Source organism: Carettochelys insculpta, chromosome 32 (assembly GCF_033958435.1).
Source record: "Carettochelys insculpta isolate YL-2023 chromosome 32, ASM3395843v1, whole genome shotgun sequence".
Classification (NCBI taxonomy): domain Eukaryota; kingdom Metazoa; phylum Chordata; order Testudines; family Carettochelyidae; genus Carettochelys; species Carettochelys insculpta.
Genome location: NC_134168.1, coordinates 6,308,381 through 6,325,498, shown reverse-complemented (window position 1 = coordinate 6,325,498; position 17,118 = coordinate 6,308,381). Strand labels below are relative to the sequence as shown.

Here is a 17,118-nt window from a genome sequence, read left to right as displayed (position 1 = left end):
CAGGCCCCTCCTGCACCCCGATTCCTGCCCCTTCTCAGGGCACCAGGCACCTCCTGCACCCCCCTTCCTGGCCCTTCTCAGGGCACGAGACCCCACCTGCTCCCCCCTTCCTTCCCCTTCTCAGGCATCAGGCACCTCCTGCACCCCTCTTCCTGCCCCTTCTCAGGGCACCAGGCCCCTCCTGCACCCCCCTTCCTGCCCCTTTTCAGGGCACGAGACCCCACCTGCTGCCCCCTTCCTGCCCCTTCTCAGGGCACCAGGCATCTTCTGCACACCCCCTCCTGCCCCTTTTCTGGGCATCAGGCCATTCCTGCACCCCCCTTCCTGCCCCTTGTGAGGACACAAGGCTCCTCCTGCACCCTCCCTTCCTGTCCTTCCCCAGGGCACCAGGCCTGTCTTGCACCCGCCTTTCTGTCCCCTGGTGCCCTGAGGAGGGACAGGAAGGTGGGGGCAGGAGAGGTCTGGTGCGCTGAAGTGGGGCAGGAAGAGTTATGCAGGAGTGGCCTGGTGCCCTGACGGGGGACAGGACGGGGGGTGGAGGAGGGGTCTGGTGCCCTGAGGAGGGGCAGGAATGGGGGTGCAGGAGAAAGCATCAGGCCTCTCCTGCAATACTCTTCCTGCCCTACTTCAGCACACCTGGCCTCTCCTGCATCCCCCTTTCTGCCCCTCCTCAGGACACCAGGCCCCTCTCGCACCCCACTTCCTGTCCCCGGTGCCCTGAGTAGCGGCAGGAAGGGGGGTGCTGGAGAGGCCTGGTGCCCTGAGGTGGGACAGAAAGAGGGGTGCAGGAGAGGCCTGGTTCCTGAGAAGGGACCAGAAGGGGGGTGCATTAGAGGTCTGGAGCCACCATGCCCCTCCTGCACCCCTATTTCTGCCCTGTCTCATGTTACCAAGCCCCTCCTGCATGCCTTCCTTCCTGTCCCTCCTCTGGCACTGGGGCTCTCCTTCATCCTCCTTCCTGTCCCTCCTCAGGGCACCAGGCCTCTCCTGCACCCCTCTTCTCATCCCTGTTCAGGCACTGGGGTTCTCCTGCACCCCCCTTCCTGCCCTTCCCTGTTTCCTCCTTCCCATTCCCCCCCACCCTGCAATCTTGGCCAACCCTCTTTCTCTTTCCTTGCTTCCCCACTGCAGTCCACTCCTGTGGCACAGGGAATCGAGGGCAAAGCCAGGGACTGAGCAGAGAGGTCTCAACTCCAGGCCATTTTCTGAACCACACATGGAGTTCACCTTCCAGCTCGGCAAACATCTGAGCTGTCCTCTCTGTCCACCTCAGGCCTGATTTTCAACCTCTCCAGGGACCTAATGGGAATTTCCAGTGCTCCTTGCTTGGCGTCTCCCGCTCATTCATGGGTACTAGGTGATAGGTGTTTTCGGCAATCCATTAGCAGCCCGAAGACGTTGACAAAAATTATGCCAACTCGCCAACATAGGGAGCTGGTGACTACCAGGACGTGCGCCTCTGCACATGCCTTGGTGAGTGGGGCAAAATTTTTCTGCCCTGTATGGAAAATACTGGAGGGGGCCCTGGTTTTGTCTCCCATTCAGATGTATTTAGTCAAGTGAAAATTGTGTTACAGGGCTGGGGTGCATCGGCAGGGCTGTGAAGGGAACCAACAACTGGGATAAGCAGGAAGCCACGGGTCAGGATGTATGAACAAGGGCTGAACTGTGGGAGGTGGGGCCAGGCTGGCATAGCAGGGGACTGTGGGTCAGGATGCAGGGGGCACTGGCAGAGATTTGTGTGTGTGTAGCTCAGAGATGGATGTACATTGTGGGCAGGATCTATGGGGAAGGATTCAGGGGCACTGGTAGGGCTCTGTGTGTAAAAGCCCAGAGATGGAAGTGCTTTGTGGGTAGGGGCTGTTGGCCAGGACTGAGTGGGACCAGCAGAGATCTGTGGGTGTAGACCCAGAGGTGGCAGTGCATTGTGGGTAGGGGCTGTTGGCCAGGACTGAGTGGGACCAGCAGAGCTCTGTGGGTGTAGACCCAGAGGTGGCAGTGCATTGTGGGTAGGGGCTATGGGTCAGGACTGAGTGGGACCAGCAGAGCTCTGTGGGTGTAGACCCAGAGGTGGCAGTGCATTGTGGGTAGGGGCTGTTGGCCAGGACTGAGTGGGACCAGCAGAGCTCTGTGGGTGTAGACCCAGAGGTGGCAGTGCATTGTGGGTAGGGGCTATGGGCCAGGACTGAGTGGGACCAGCAGAGCTCTGTGGGTGTAGACCTAGAGGTGGCAGTGCAGTGTGGGTAGGGGCTGTTGGCCAGGACTGAGTGGGACCAGCAGAGCTCTGTGGGTGTAGACCCAGAGGTGGCAGTGCATTGTGGGTAGGGGCTATGGGCCAGGACTGAGTGGGACCAGCAGAGCTCTGTGGGTGTAGACCCAGAGGTGGCAGTGCAGTGTGGGTAGGGGCTGTAAGTTTGGACAGTAAGGACACTAACAACTCCAGGTGCCATGGGCAGGACCTCAAATCCCAATCCAGATACGCCGGCTGATCTCTGCCACTGAGGCCTAGAATCCCAGAACTGCCTTTCACTCCCTGCTCCTGGGTCCTGCTGCCTTGGCCGAACCAGTGGGATTCTCCAGTGGGTTTGTGTGACAGTTTCACTGCACAGCACGCAAACCCCCTGCTTCCCCTGGCTAGGTGGGACTCCGGTGGAATTTATGAATGAAGGGCTCACCATTCACAGGAGCCCTTAACTGGCCTGACCCCTTGTAAGTTACACATCGGGGGCTCCCAGCTATAGAAACAGTCCTTTTCCTTACTTTGTCTAACTAGTCAATTCCTCTGACTTCTAATCAGCCCCACTGGGGCCACTGCCTGCCACCTGCATCTCCTAACAAAGATACCATCCTAACAGCCTCCGGCGGGACCCATTAAAAAAGCAACTTTGATGGTGCCGCTGGCTCTTAATTGGTTGAGAGGCGTGTCAGATCACCTGGCTCTTAATGAGCATCACATTTCTCAGAGCGCTCATTAAAACACGAGATGTTATAACGAGCTGAGTGACCTGCCGTAAATCCCTACAGATGCACAGGTTCTGTCTGGCTTGTTGGAGAGATTTCCCTTTTGTAGCCGTGCTGCTAACGGGGACGATTTTAATGAGAGATAACGAACAGGGCTATTAGTGGATTATTATTTTTGTTTCAAGCAAGAGGCAACAAAATTAACATGTTGCAAATAACACTGATCTGAGTTCGTTTGCAGGTCTGTGACCAGACCTATAGGAACAGACCTTAAGGTCAAATACCTTACACACTATGGCCAAACTATTCATTTGCTTTCTCTGACCAGCTACCAGTGACATAGATAGCTCTTCTTATGGTCTATCCCCCTGGCATAGACGCCCTTGGCAGGGTGTCACACTGACACAGCCCCTTGTCAGCTCGGGTTCCCACCTGCTTTGCCTGTGAAATTAGCTGCAGATACAGCTGGAAGGAATGTGCATTTTAATTACCAAAACTTATGAGGTGCTTTTTAAATTAACTTTAGTGCCCCTGACTGAGAAACATCAGCAGCTCCTGACAACTAATGTCCACTTCCCCCAGAGATGGGCCATTCAGCAGTACATTAGAGAGAGAGAGGAAGATGGAGAGATAGAGGGAAGGAGGGAAGAGAGACAGACAGAGGGATGTCCTGGGAACTTCCTACAGGCCCCTCAACTTTTGTGAATTTCATGGGTGGCATCAGGTGATCCACCGAGTGCCAAGGCAGAGCTTTATGTTAATCACCGTCTCATTTTGCTGCCACCGTTACACCCATGTGGATGGACATAGACCAATGGCACATGTAGGACTCGGTGTTCTCCGTGTTCTTGGGTGACTGCCCAGGAGAGACTCAGGTTCCACACATGCATGGAAAAACTAGAAGGCTGACTGATAAACATATGCAGAGGTGGACACCTTAACCTCCTTACGTCACTATGTCAATCCAATATAGACCCAGTTGCATTTTTATTGTCTAAGTATCTTTTTAAATGTGGCCTTCACTTCCTCCGAGTCCTTTGAAAATCCCAGATCACAGATGATCACTGAAGTGAGTGAGCATCTTTCTATTTCTATTCCTTTAGGCAAGGGACTGGGCTTGATGACCTCCTGAGGGCTCGTCCAGCCCTAGGATTCTATGATATTGCCTTCAGTGGCCTAAGGCCTTGAGAGAGGTGTTAGCCAATACATACAAGCTGGACATATCATAAACAACACTTATGGGTATTATGTTCTCTGTATTAATGTTATATACATCATATCAATGAGTCATTGAAGGAGGAGAACTTTGGCTGATACATAAGTGTTGGGAAGTTATGTTCATAGACTCATAGAATCCTAGGGCAGGAGGAGACCTCAGGAGGTCATCGAGTCCAGCCCCCTGCCCAAAGCAGGGCCAACCCCAAATAAAGCATCCCACCCAGGATTTTGTTAAGCTGGGCTGTAAAACCTCTAGGGATGGAGATTCCACCACCTCTCCAGGTTATTCATTCCAGTTCTTCACCACCCTTCTAATGAAATACTTTTTTTTCTTGACATCCAGCCTAGACCTCCTCCATTGTAACTTGAGACCATTGCTCCTTGTTCTGCCGTCTGTCACTCCTGAAAACAGCCTCTCTCCATCCTCGTTTGCCAACAAGTTGAAGGCTGCTATCGAATGCCCATCCGGGGAGCTTCCAGATTACCAAGGAGTTCTGTCAACTGTAAATTGTCAGAATGCAGCACTTTTGGCCCCATGAGGAATAACGGCTCTGTCAACAGAGATCTGTTGACCAAAAGGCAGTTCGTTTCAGGGGTGGGGGGTCCTCTGCCAACAGACAGGGCTTCTGGGACACCAGACAGCCCTATCTGCTGTGCTTCTGGTTGGCCGTTCTGTAGAGAGAATGGCTGGACAGTCTTGTCACTCTGTCAAGAGAGGATTGAAAGAAGGATCCACTTTCAGGTGTGGCTGTGATCTGGCAACAATTCTGGTCAGGCGATATCTTCTGACAAAAACTTCTGTCAACAAATCCCTCTAATCTAGACAAAGCCATCAAGTGTGAGGAAATAGAATATGTAAAACGTTTGTGAATGTCCAACAGTGAACATGTATCATATTATGAATCATAGAGGGTGTGCTGTTCTTGAAATAGGGGTTACAAAAATATGGTTGGACGGTATTTATTAAGGACCATCTCATATTCACAGGTGTTGCAGCTCTTGAATTATTGAGGTTTTTTTTTTTAACCAAATTGGAAAAAATGGCTCTTCTGGCTATTTTGGTTGCCGACGTCTGATCGAGACCAATCCTAACAGATGTTTGTCTACCTGATCTTAAAAATCTCCAAAACAAAAAGCAGTCAAGTAGCACTTTAAACGCTAGCAAAATGGTTTATTAGGTGAGCTTTCGTGGGACAGACCCACTTCTTCAGACCATATCCAGACCAGAAGAGACTCGATATTTAAGACACAAAGAACCAAAAACAGTAAGCAAGGAGAACAAATCAGAAAAAGATAATCAAGGTGAGCAAATCAGAGAGTGGAGGGGTGGGGGGGAAGGTCAAGAATTAGATTGAGCCAAGTATGCAGACGAGCCCCTATAGTGACTCAGATAGTTCCCATCACGATTTAAACCATGTGTTAATGTGCCGAATTTGAATATAAGAGCCAGCTCGGCTGTTTCTCTTTCCAAAACAAAGCGATAATTCCTTTCAGTAACACACATATCTTTAGGTCATTGAGAGAATGCCCCATTCCATTAAAATGTTGACTAAGTGGTTTGTGGATCTGGAGTGTTTTGATGTCTGTTTTGTGCCCATTGACCCTTTGTCTAAGGGAGTTAGAAGTCTGTCCAATATACAAAGCATCTGGGCATTGCTGGCACATGATGGCATATATGATGTTAGTAGAGGAGCATGAGAAAGTGCCCGTGATTCTGTGAGTAACCTGGTTAGGTCCAGTGATGGTATTTCCAGGGAAGATATGTGGACATTAACCATTGGCCACTCTCAGAAGACAGAGTATGGGACTAGATGGACCTCTGGTCTGACACAGTTGGCCGTTCTTATGTTAATCTTAAATTAATTTTGTGATCTCATGGCCCCTTTTGGCCTCTTCTTCTATGAATTGATGAAAGAAACATGTTCGGAATAGGTGTCAGCATGTGATACGTTTTCCATTGTTATCGTTTTTTGGGTGGCATGGTGGGGAATTTATATCCACTGCCCTGTAAATATACACCCTGATCTTAGTTGGCACACTGAATTTGTTAGGTATCAAAGAGAGGGCAACCACAGCACTGTTTAGCATATTTCTGTCCTGATCTCTACTTTTGCTCAATCCCTAGCGGCAGCACGTGGCAAATGGAGAAAGAAGGAGAAAATCAAATGACCATCACAGAATTCATCCTTCTGGGATTTGGAGATCTTCCAGGACTGCAAATTGTGTTCTTCTCACTGTTTCTAGGCATCTGCTTCACCACTATGACTGCAAACACCCTCATTCTAGTGCTAGCAGTACTGATCAGCAACTTCATCCCCCCATGTACTTCTTCCTGGGGAATCTATCCTGCTTGGAGATCTTCTGCACCTCCACCATCCTGCCCAGGCTGATGGCCAATTTCCTGACTGAACACAGGGCCATTTCTGTTACGGGCTGCATGGTTCAGTTTTATTGGTTTGGTTTCCTAGCAACTGCCGAATGCTGTATCTTAACTGTTATGTCCTATGATTGACACTTAGCGATATGTAAACCCTTGCATATGAATGGCAAGTTGTGTCTGCAATTAGCAACTGGATCTTGGATGAGTTCACTTCTAGTTATTTCCATATTAATATCTTTTATGTCACAACCAGCCTTCTGTGGCCCTCACAATATTGATCATTTCTTCTGTGATCTGACCCCCATGATTAATCTCTCCTGCACTGACGTGTTTCTGGTGACAATAGCAACCCTCATATTCTCTTCCATAAACTTCCTTCTTCCATTTCTATTAACCCTGGCCTCTTACATATGTATCATCTCCACCATCATGAGAATCACTTCCACCACCAGAAAGCAAAAGGCCTTCTCCACCTGTTCCTCTCACCTGATTGTGGTTACAATTTTCTATGTGACCCTAATAACTGGCTATATGTTACTGAACACCAGGGCATTCAGATCCCCCAATAAAGTGTTTTCATTCTTTTACAAGGCCCTGACACCTATGATTAACCCTCTCATTTACGGCCGGAGAAACAAAGAGGTCAAGGAAGCCCTGAGAAAAGGTCTGCAGAAATGTAAAGTTTTCCCATGAATTCAGAGAAACCAAATGAAAAGTGAATAAAATGATTCACTCTTGAGAAAGGAGCCATCTCAGGCTACGTCTACACGTGCAGCCAACATCGAAATAGCTTATTTCAATGTAGCGACATCGAAATAGTCTATTTCGATGAATAACGTCTACACGTCCTCCAGGGCCGGCAACGTCGATGTTCAACTTCGACGTTGCTCAGCCCAACATCGAAATAGGTGCAGCGAGGGAACATCTACACGTCAAAGTAGCACACATCAAAATAGGGATGCCAGGCACAGCTGCAGACAGGCTCACAGGGCGGACTCAACAGCCAGCCGCTCCCTTAAAGGGCCCCTCCCAGACACAGTTGCACTAAACAACACAAGATCCACAGAGCTGACAACTGGTTGCAGACCCTGTGCCTGCAGCATAGATCCCCAGCTGCCGCAGAAGCAGCCAGAAGCCCTGGGCTAAGGGCTGCTGCCCACGGTGACCATAGAGCCCCGCAGGGGCTGGAGAGAGAGCATCTCTCAACCCCCCAGCTGATGGCCGCCATGGAGGACCCAGCAATTTCGACGTTGCGGGACGCGGATCGTCTACACGGTCCCTACTTCGATGTTGAACGTCGAAGTAGGGCGCTATTCCTATCTCCTCATGAGGTTAGCGACTTCAATGTCTCGCCGCCTAACGTCGAAGTTAGTGCCGCTACTTCGAAGTAGCATGCACGTGTAGACGCAGCTTCAGTGTTGCATGTTTTCATCAGTCAAGTGGCCTCAGTTAGAGAAATGAAGATGTGGAGGGTATTTTCAAATTCTATCTCCCATTTATTTGTATTTAGGTAAACACAGATGCGAATCTGATGCACATTATCATACGCGTGTTGATTTCTGTAGACAGATGCAACCTGAACCAGATGATCCTCCTGCGGTCCAGCTGTCTTTGTGACAATGAAAAACTCAGTCAAGTGCAGGCTGGGAAATTAACACATAATTCCTTTTTATTCCCAATATTATTTCAGTCTAACATTGGGCGACAAGTTTTCTTTTAGTGCAAGTTGAACTGGGAAAGACACAGAGGCTACGTCTACACTGGCACACTAGGTCGAAGTAGACTATTTTGATGTAAGAACATCAAAATAGGCTACGTCGATGCGTATCATCTACACGTCCTCCAGGGCTGGTGCCATCGATGTTCAACGTCAAAGTAACGATGGAGAATGTCGAAAGGAGCCTCCCTGGAAGGAAATGCGGAGCGTCCACACACACAAGCCCTCCCCGTCGAAATAAGGGGCCAGCAAAACCCCAAGCCACTCCCTTAAAGAGCCCCTCCCAGATACACTTGGCCTGCACAGCAGGAGATCCACAGAGCTGACAACCGGTTGCAGACCCCTGCACGCAGCATGGACCCCCAGCTGTAGCAGCAGCACCCACAAGCACTGGGCTAAGGGCTGCTGCATGCGGCAACCTTAGAGCCCCACAGGGGCTGGACAGAATGCCTCTCAACCCCTCAGCTGATGGCCGCCATGGAGAACCCCCCTATTTCAATGTAGTGGGACGCGGATCATCTACACACACTTTACTTTGACGTTGAACGTCGAAGTAGGACTCTATTCCCATCTTCAGATAGGAAGAGAGATTTTGACGTCTCGCCGCCTAACGTCGATTTCAACATCGAAATAGCACACGGTGCGTGTAGACATGAAGCGTACTATTTTGACATTGTGCCAGCTACTTCAAAGTAGCCGGCTAGTGTAGGCGCACCCAGAAAGTGTATAATCCTTGCGTGATGGGTAGATTTCAATATCACCAAAAGAAATGAAGGGGTGGCAGGTTTAAAAATAACAACAGGAAGCTTTTATTTGTGAGGCACATGGCAGGCCTCTGGGACTCCTCGCCAGAGGAGCTTGTGAAGACCAAGACTTTAGTAAGGTTTAAAAAAAGAACTAGATAAATTCGTGGAGGTTAGGTCCATCAATGGCTATTAACCAGGATAGGTAAGAATGGTGTCCCTAGCCTCTGTTTGTCAGATGATGGAAATGGTGTCAGGAAAGGGATCATTCTGGTGATTACCTGTTCTGTTCACTCCCTCTGAGGTGTCTAGCTTGGACCTCTGTCAGAAGACAAGATACTTGGCTAGTGGACCTTTGTCCAGACCCACTATAGCCTCTCTTATGTTTTTACGTAGAAAGGTTTTGAGGCTGAGCTGAGCAGCTAACCTCCAACCCTCATTGAGTAACAAACAAATTTGGTTCCTGTATTTCATAAACTGCATTGAAAATCCCTGCCCAAATTAGCATAGACTTGTTGTCATTAGCCTTCAGATGCATTTCTGAGTTTTCCGAGATTTGAGGAACACGTCCAACGGCTATCATCATCAAAGGAAAGGTTCTCTTTGACCTCTCTGGGTTCTGCATAAGGACATTTTTCTGTTCCTGATCACCTCTCCTACAATGAACCAATGGAACCAAAATAATTACTCACTCCTCTGACCAGGAACTGTTGAGTACTAAGTGCCAATAACATGTGGGATTCCTTTCTGTTTTCCTCTTCCGTTTTTTAAAAATATTTCTTTTTGGACAGTTTGAAAGACTCACAAACTTTTGCAGCTGACAAAGTAAGTCTTTATCCAGAAAAAACTCCAAAATAGTCTATAAGGTGCTACAGGACTTTTTATTATTTTTGAATATATAGACTAAATCAACTACCCCTTTGGTACAAATTTTCTATTCTGTGTTCATGGGCTTCTCCATTAATCATTCCAATCATACGAAAATATTCTGTAAGTCTCAGAAAAGACCTGTTTAGGAGAGGCGATGGATGATACATTCACATAACACAAGAACTTAGGATCAGCAAATGAAATTAATAGGTAGCACATCTAGAACAAATAAATGGAAGAATTTCTTCATGCAGGAACTCTTTGTCAGGGGATTCTGTGAATTCCAAGACTATAACAGCATTCGCAAGAGAACTAGATAAATTCGTGGAGGTTAGGTCCTTATTAATCATTGATGACCTATCCCTCACAAAATCATCTAGTTCTTTTTTCACCTTTACTATAGTCTTGGTCTTCACAACATTCTCTGGCAAGGAGTTCCACGGGTTAACTGTGCGTTGTGTGAAAAAAAGTATTTCCCATTGTTTGCTTTAAACTTGCTGCCTATTAATTTCATGTGGTGACCCCTAGTTCTTGTGTTGTGAGAAGAAGTAAATAACAATTCCTTATCTATTTTCTCCACACCGGTCATGACCTCTATCAAATCAATAGTCTTTTTTCCAAGCCAGAAAGTTCAAGTCTTATTAATCTTTCCTCATGTGGCAGACGCTCCATACCCCCAATCGTTTGTGTTGTCCTTTTCTGAACCTTTTCCTATTCCAATATATCTTTTTAGAGAAGGGGGAACCACATCTGTACATGGTATTCCAGATGTGGACGTACCGTGGATTTATATAAAGGTAATATGACATTTTCTGTCTTATTATCTTTTCCTTTCTTAATGAGTCCCAACATTTTGTTAGCTTTTTTGACTGTTGCCACACACTAAGTGGATGTCTTCAGAGAACTATCCATAATGACACCAAGATCCCTTTCTTGAGTGGTAACAGCTAAATCAGACCCCGTCATCTTACATGCATAGTTGGGATTATATTTTCCAAAGTGCATTAATTTGCATTTATCAACATTGAATATTGAGTTTCATCTGCCAGTCAGTCCTCTCCACTCATCTCAGTAATTACACCTCTAACTTTTGTGCATAAGCTGTTGTCCATTGTCTCAATATTTAGCTGATCATTTTTAAGTGGGACTCTGTTGCTTTCTGCTGTTCCTCATTATCACCTACTTTTAGCTACCCTCTCAGCTAGGATATGAAGTCAGCTCTTTAATGAATTCATTCCTGTGGGACACCTCTGCCCCAACTCCCCGCCAGCACCATTAACTTTGGTGTTAATCTGATTTAACGGCCAGTGCAGGGTTCATTTCCCTATGAAGGCAATTCTACGTCACCACCAGTGGGGGGACCAAGGGATGTCCCAGCTGCAGAGGTGGTTGGGGAAGGCTGCTTTCCCCAATAAAGGATGTGAGGGTCCAGAGCAGGTGACAATAAGAACTTGTGCAATGGAGACAGGCATGAGGGGCAGCAGGAAATGGACACAACGCTACCACAGAACACAACTTTCTCCTTGGGAACTAGGAGGACAGGATGGATTGTGAGAGCTCACCCAGTTCCTGAAGATGCTTCGTGCTGAGGATTAAATGTGAGTGTGATCATCCTTGAAATTTTATTCTGGCTCAGTCCTTAACTTGGAGAACACTGGTGGGGGCGGGGGCGACTGGTGTCGATGACCTCCTGATGTCTCTTTCAGCCCTAGGATTCTAAGGTTCTGTGATACTCCTATGTCTAGTGTCTTCCCTCATTGGGAGTTTTGACTAAGAATTTTAGAACATGATCATCATTGCTAAATAAACTGATGAAAGAAAAAAGAGATCTATCCTTCCTACTTACCAATCTCTCTAATAAATCCTTTATAAGCCCTTCTCACCCCTTCTATCTGTATCTCAAGCCTCTACACAATCTCCCTACCTGTCCCCTCCCTATCTTTCCTTCCACTGACCACCTTTTCCATCCCTTTATATTTCTCATTAGATATATATGAATCTGCTTTGCTAGAATGCTAAACTAGTGCAGACCTCAAGAGGTCACCAAATCCAGTCCCCTGCCACCCCAGCAGGACCAAGCAACGTCTAGATTGCCCCAGATAGATGTCTATCGTATCTGTTCTTGAATATCTATGATGCCGGAGATTCCACAGTCTCCCTAGGCAGCACTAATGCTTTATTCAGAGTAAGGATTTGAGGTGGGACCAACTAAACGCAAGGCTATTACCGAAGCCATCAAGCTAGTGAACCAAATGTTAAATTGAGCTCACTGCACGTCTAACTAGAGGCATTCTTTGCTGAGATTTTGTATGGACATCTGAGGATATGGTTTCAGAGTACTTTTTGGCTTGCAAATCTATAAATCAATGAATGAAATACATAGCGGATGGACATAGGAAAAGCTTCCTACTAGTCAGGGTGGTTAAACACTGCAATAAATTGCCTTGGGAGGTTGTGGAATCTCCATCATTGCAAATATTTAAGAGCAAGATAGATAGACGTCTATCAGCGATGGTCTAGACTGTGCTTGGCTCTGCCATGAGGGCAGGGGATTGGACTTGATGACCTCTTGAGGTCTTTTCCAGTTCTAGCATTCTATAATTCTGTGATAGACGGCAGGTGTCAGAAAGTGATAAATTCATTGTGCTGCTGCTGAATGTTGTTTTTCAGTAGTAAAACTCTCTCCCAGGCTCCACACAACACCTGGTGGAGCAGTCCCTCAGGCGGAAGAGAATATAAACCCTTACATTAGTTGGAATCATGAATTTGTGAGGAATCAGAGGGCAGGTGTACGCAGCAAAATAATTACTCTTGCGTATACATGACTCAACTGCTATTATGAAATAAATTCAAAATAGGGGTTGACTTAGTTCAAAATTGGCAAACCTCATTTCATGAGGAATGGCACCTATTTCAAAACAGCTACAGGTTGAACCTTTCTAATCTAGAACTCTCTTGTCTGGCAAACTCCATAATCTGGCATGATTTTAGTGAGCCGGATGACCACTTACGGCTGTGGCCAAGTTTCCTGTGGTCCCATAAAGTTTATTCACCACCGCCAATCTTGACTTTCAATGCTCTATGCTGTTATTTAGCTGTAATTTACCCTTAAATGTCTTCTAAGAGCCCAGTAAAGAGTGGACGTGTTGGCAGTGTGCTGGAAAATACTGACCTCCCATCGTCTAGCAAATTCTTTCATTCAGCACTAGTCAGGTCCCAAGGGTGCTGAACAAGAGTGGGACAACCTGTGTTTCAAAATAGAGGCTGCGTAGATAGGGAATAGAGCCTATTTTGAAATGAGCCATAGACTGGCCAAAGGCTTTATTTTGAAATAGTCTCTGTGCATGTGGCTGATGTATTTTGAAATAGCTTAGTGCTTTTTCAAGATGCATTTTGTGTGAAGAAGTGTTATATTATATTATATTATATTATATTATATTATATTAACTGGAACAAGCCTGCTCTGTAGACATACCCGAGGAGAGGGAAATCACTACATTGTTCAGTGCATTCCTTAACCAATCCTTACCTTTGCTCAATCCCTAGCTGTGTCACACGGAAAATGGAGAAAAAAGAAGGGGAAAATCAAACATCCATCACAGATTTCATCCTGCTGGGACTGGGAGCTCTTCCTGAATTGCAAATTCTGTTTTTCTTGCTGTTTCTAGGGATCTATGTCCTCACCATGGCCACCAACCTGCTCATTGTTGTGCTAGTGGTGGCTGATCAAGAGCTTCACACCCCCATGTACTTCTTCCTGGGGAATTTGTCCTGTTTGGACATCTGCTACTCTTCCACCATCACGCCCAGGCTGCTGGCCAGTTTCCTGACCGGGGACAGAGCTGTTTCTGTTACTGGCTGCATGGTTCAGTTTTATTGGTTTGGTGTCCTGTTGACTGTGGAGTGTTATCTGCTCGCTTCAATGTCTTATGATAGGTATTTAGCAATCTGTAAACCCCTGCACTATGTAAGCCTGATGAATGGTAGGTTCTGCATGTATTTAGCTGTGGGATTATGGCTTAGCTCATTCATCATTCTTGCTGTAATAATATACCTGGTGTCACAACTGACCTTCTGTGGCCCTAATGAAATTGATAATTTCTTTTGTGATCTCACCCAAATGATTAACCTCTCCTGCAGTGATGCCACTTTGGTTAAGCTGGCAATGCTCGTATTCTCTTTCACAAACATAATTCTTCCATTTCTTTTCACATTGTCCTCCTATGTTTACATCATCTCCGCCATTCTGAGAATTTCTTCCACCACTGGCAAAAGAAAAGCTTTTTCCACCTGCTCCTCCCACGTGATTGTGGTCACAATTTACTATGGGACCCTAATCACTGTTTACATGTTGCCAAACACTGAGGCACTCAGAATGGTTGACAAGTTTGTTTCTATCCTTTACGTTGTCTTGACCCCTCTGATCAATCCCCTCATCTACAGCCTGAGGAACATAGAGGTCAAGGAAGCCCTAAGGAGAACTCTGCAGAAACGTAGGTTGCTCCCATGAAGCCTGAGAAATTGTTTGAAATGGGAATAAGAAATAACGGGAATGATAAAATTAATTCTGCTCATGGATTGAACTCTGCTTGTATCTCCCATTTTGTAGTATTGAATCAAGTAAAATAGATCTTACATTGGTGTAAATTGTCTTAAGTGCATTTATATCCACAGGGAGATGAAATTCAAACTAGATGATGATCTGCCTTGATATGTCTTTCAAAAATCCCCTTCCTGATCTCCAGCCACCTTTGTGACAATGAGAAACAGTTGAGTTATGATGGGAAAATCTAGAGGTTCTTTATTTTTGTTCCCTATGTTATTTCAACCTCTGTAATCCTGGCTGCTGGGGGTTCTCCTGGTGCAAAGAGAAACATGAAGAGTGTCTGCGGGAGAAATGTTCAAAAGTTTGGCTGAGAAGATAGGCCTCCAACCCACATGGAGCAGCAAGGAATTTGGTTCCTCTGTTTCCTAATATGCTTGTCCATACCTTTACAGAATTGTTCATATTAATCTGGAGTTGAGTTTTAGAGTTTTCAGAGAAGGTTTGAAGAACAAGTCCAGCAACCACTGAAGAGAAATGTTCTCATTGACCTTAATGCTTAATGCTCTTAAAGTTCCCAGTCAGGACACATGACAATTGTTTAGTTCATTTGATTTGTCGTTGGTGAGTTAGTCGAGCTTAGAAGTTGACCAACCAGATGTAGAACCCTTTAATAAAATATGTTTTTCCTGTTTTTCACTTTCATTTATTGCAAAATTAATTTGCTAACTATTTCCGAACACTTGACAGGCTACTTGAGATAGACGCATAAGAACTTTCCTCTTCTTGTTTATTAGATTTCCCGTTCATTGTCCCAGCTTTAGAAAAATGTTCTGAATGTCTCTGTGGAAATAAGAGTGGGGATTTGCTTAGAAGAGATTGTGGATGATTTTACTTTTTGCCTACGGAAAATTTCAATGAGTTCCTTAAAGTATTTGTTCAGAATATTTTCAGTGAATTGAAAGACCACTGGATGAAAAGGGTGATTTTTATAGAACACTAGAACTGGAAGGGACCTCGAGAGATCATTTAGTCCACCCCCCTGCTCTCATGGTAAGATCAAACACCGTTCTAGTCCATCCCTGTTAGATGTCTATCTAACCTGCTCTTCAATATCTCCAGTGATGGAGATTCCACAATCTCCATAGGCAACTGTTTAACCATGCTAATAGTAAGGCTTTCTAATGTCCCGCCAAAACCTCTCTTGCTGCAATTTAAGCCCATTGCTTCTGGACCTATCCTTAGAGGCCAAGGAAAACAATTTTGCTCCCTCCTCCTTCTAATGCTCTTTTAGGTACTTGAAAACCACGATCATGCCCCCTCTCAGTCTTCGCTTTTCTAAACTAAGAAAGCCCATTTCTTTCAGTCTTCCCTCATAGCTCCTTTTTTCTAGACCTTTCATCGTTCTTGTTGCTCTTCTCTGAACCTTCTCCAATTTCTCCATATCTTCCTTGAAATGTGGTGCCCAAACCTAGACCCAACACTCCAACTGAGGCCCAATCAGAATAGAGTAGAGTGGAAGAATGGTCTGAAATGAGCTGTGATTATAATTATTCATCTACTGTCTTGTCCTCTCAGAGCTCCTCTTCTTTTTTTGGCATAAAATCGAACCAGAGGGCTATTAGCCAGGTGACAATTGTCTAGATGTCCCAGTCAAAAGATGGGGATGCATTAAATTGTGAGAGCATAGAATCATAGAATCATACAACACTAGGACTGGAAGGGACCTCGAGAGGCCATCGACTCCAGCCACCTGCCCTCATGGCAGGAGCAAGTACTGTCTAAACCATCCCTGATAGACATCTATCTAACCTGTTCTTAAATATCTCCAGCGATGGAGATTCCACAACCTCCCTTGGCAATTTATTCCACTGTTTGACAGCCCAGACAGTTAGGAACTTTTTCTTAATGTCCAACCTAAACCTCCCTTGCTTCAGTTTAAAATAAGGATAATGGGTTGGAATCCTTGTTACCTTTTTATATGTATTTTTGAGAGATTTTTTGTCTGTTTGATCAAGAACTCCTCCTAAACAGGAAATGTTAGCACCACCAAATTTGGTGCACTGTTTCATCTTACTCTAAACTGAAGCAACATAAAGATTCAGATGTTCCAGGAAAACAGGATGGGCCAGGAATAGAATTGTGTCTCATTAAACCACATTGAAAAGAGACAAAATTATTCAAGCAAGTAGAGTCCTCAGAAAGGACATAACTGGGCAAATTTCTAAAGAGATTGAGACAAGATGAGAGAGGAAAAATAGGACAGACCTGGAATAGGATTGCCTCTCAATACACCTGACAGAAAAGAGATAAAACAGAGAAATATGGGGAGTGCTTTGTTTTGGCACATTTAACTCAATGCTTAAGCTTTGAAAGTTAGAAGAAATGTTGTTGGCAATCATATTGACTCTCTCGCCCTTTCTTATTAAAACAGAGTGAAAGATAAAAGCGTTTATGGAGAGGAAGAAAAAATAGGGTTGATAGAATTCCCATTTTAAATTTATTTTAAAATAAATGGAAAAAAATAATCCCTTTTTGAGTGATCTAAACTACAAATTGACTTGATAAAATCACACTATATTTTTGAAAAATACAGTCATTTAAAAATACGTGCATTTTCTTTTCATTTAAAAAAAACACCTTAATTGAATTAAGCACCTGAACAATGCCAGTTAAATCAACTAGT

General features: G+C 45.5%; 1 protein-coding gene across 1 annotated transcript; it reads left to right on the top strand.

Annotated features, from left to right (window-relative positions):
- Positions 1-13,451: 13,451 nt before the first annotated feature.
- Positions 13,452-14,399, top strand: LOC142004797 (olfactory receptor 11A1-like). The gene has a single exon (XM_074982486.1). It carries the CDS (start codon positions 13,452-13,454, stop codon positions 14,397-14,399), a length of 948 nt encoding a protein of 315 aa, XP_074838587.1.
- The last annotated feature ends 2,719 nt before the right edge of the window (positions 14,400-17,118 follow it).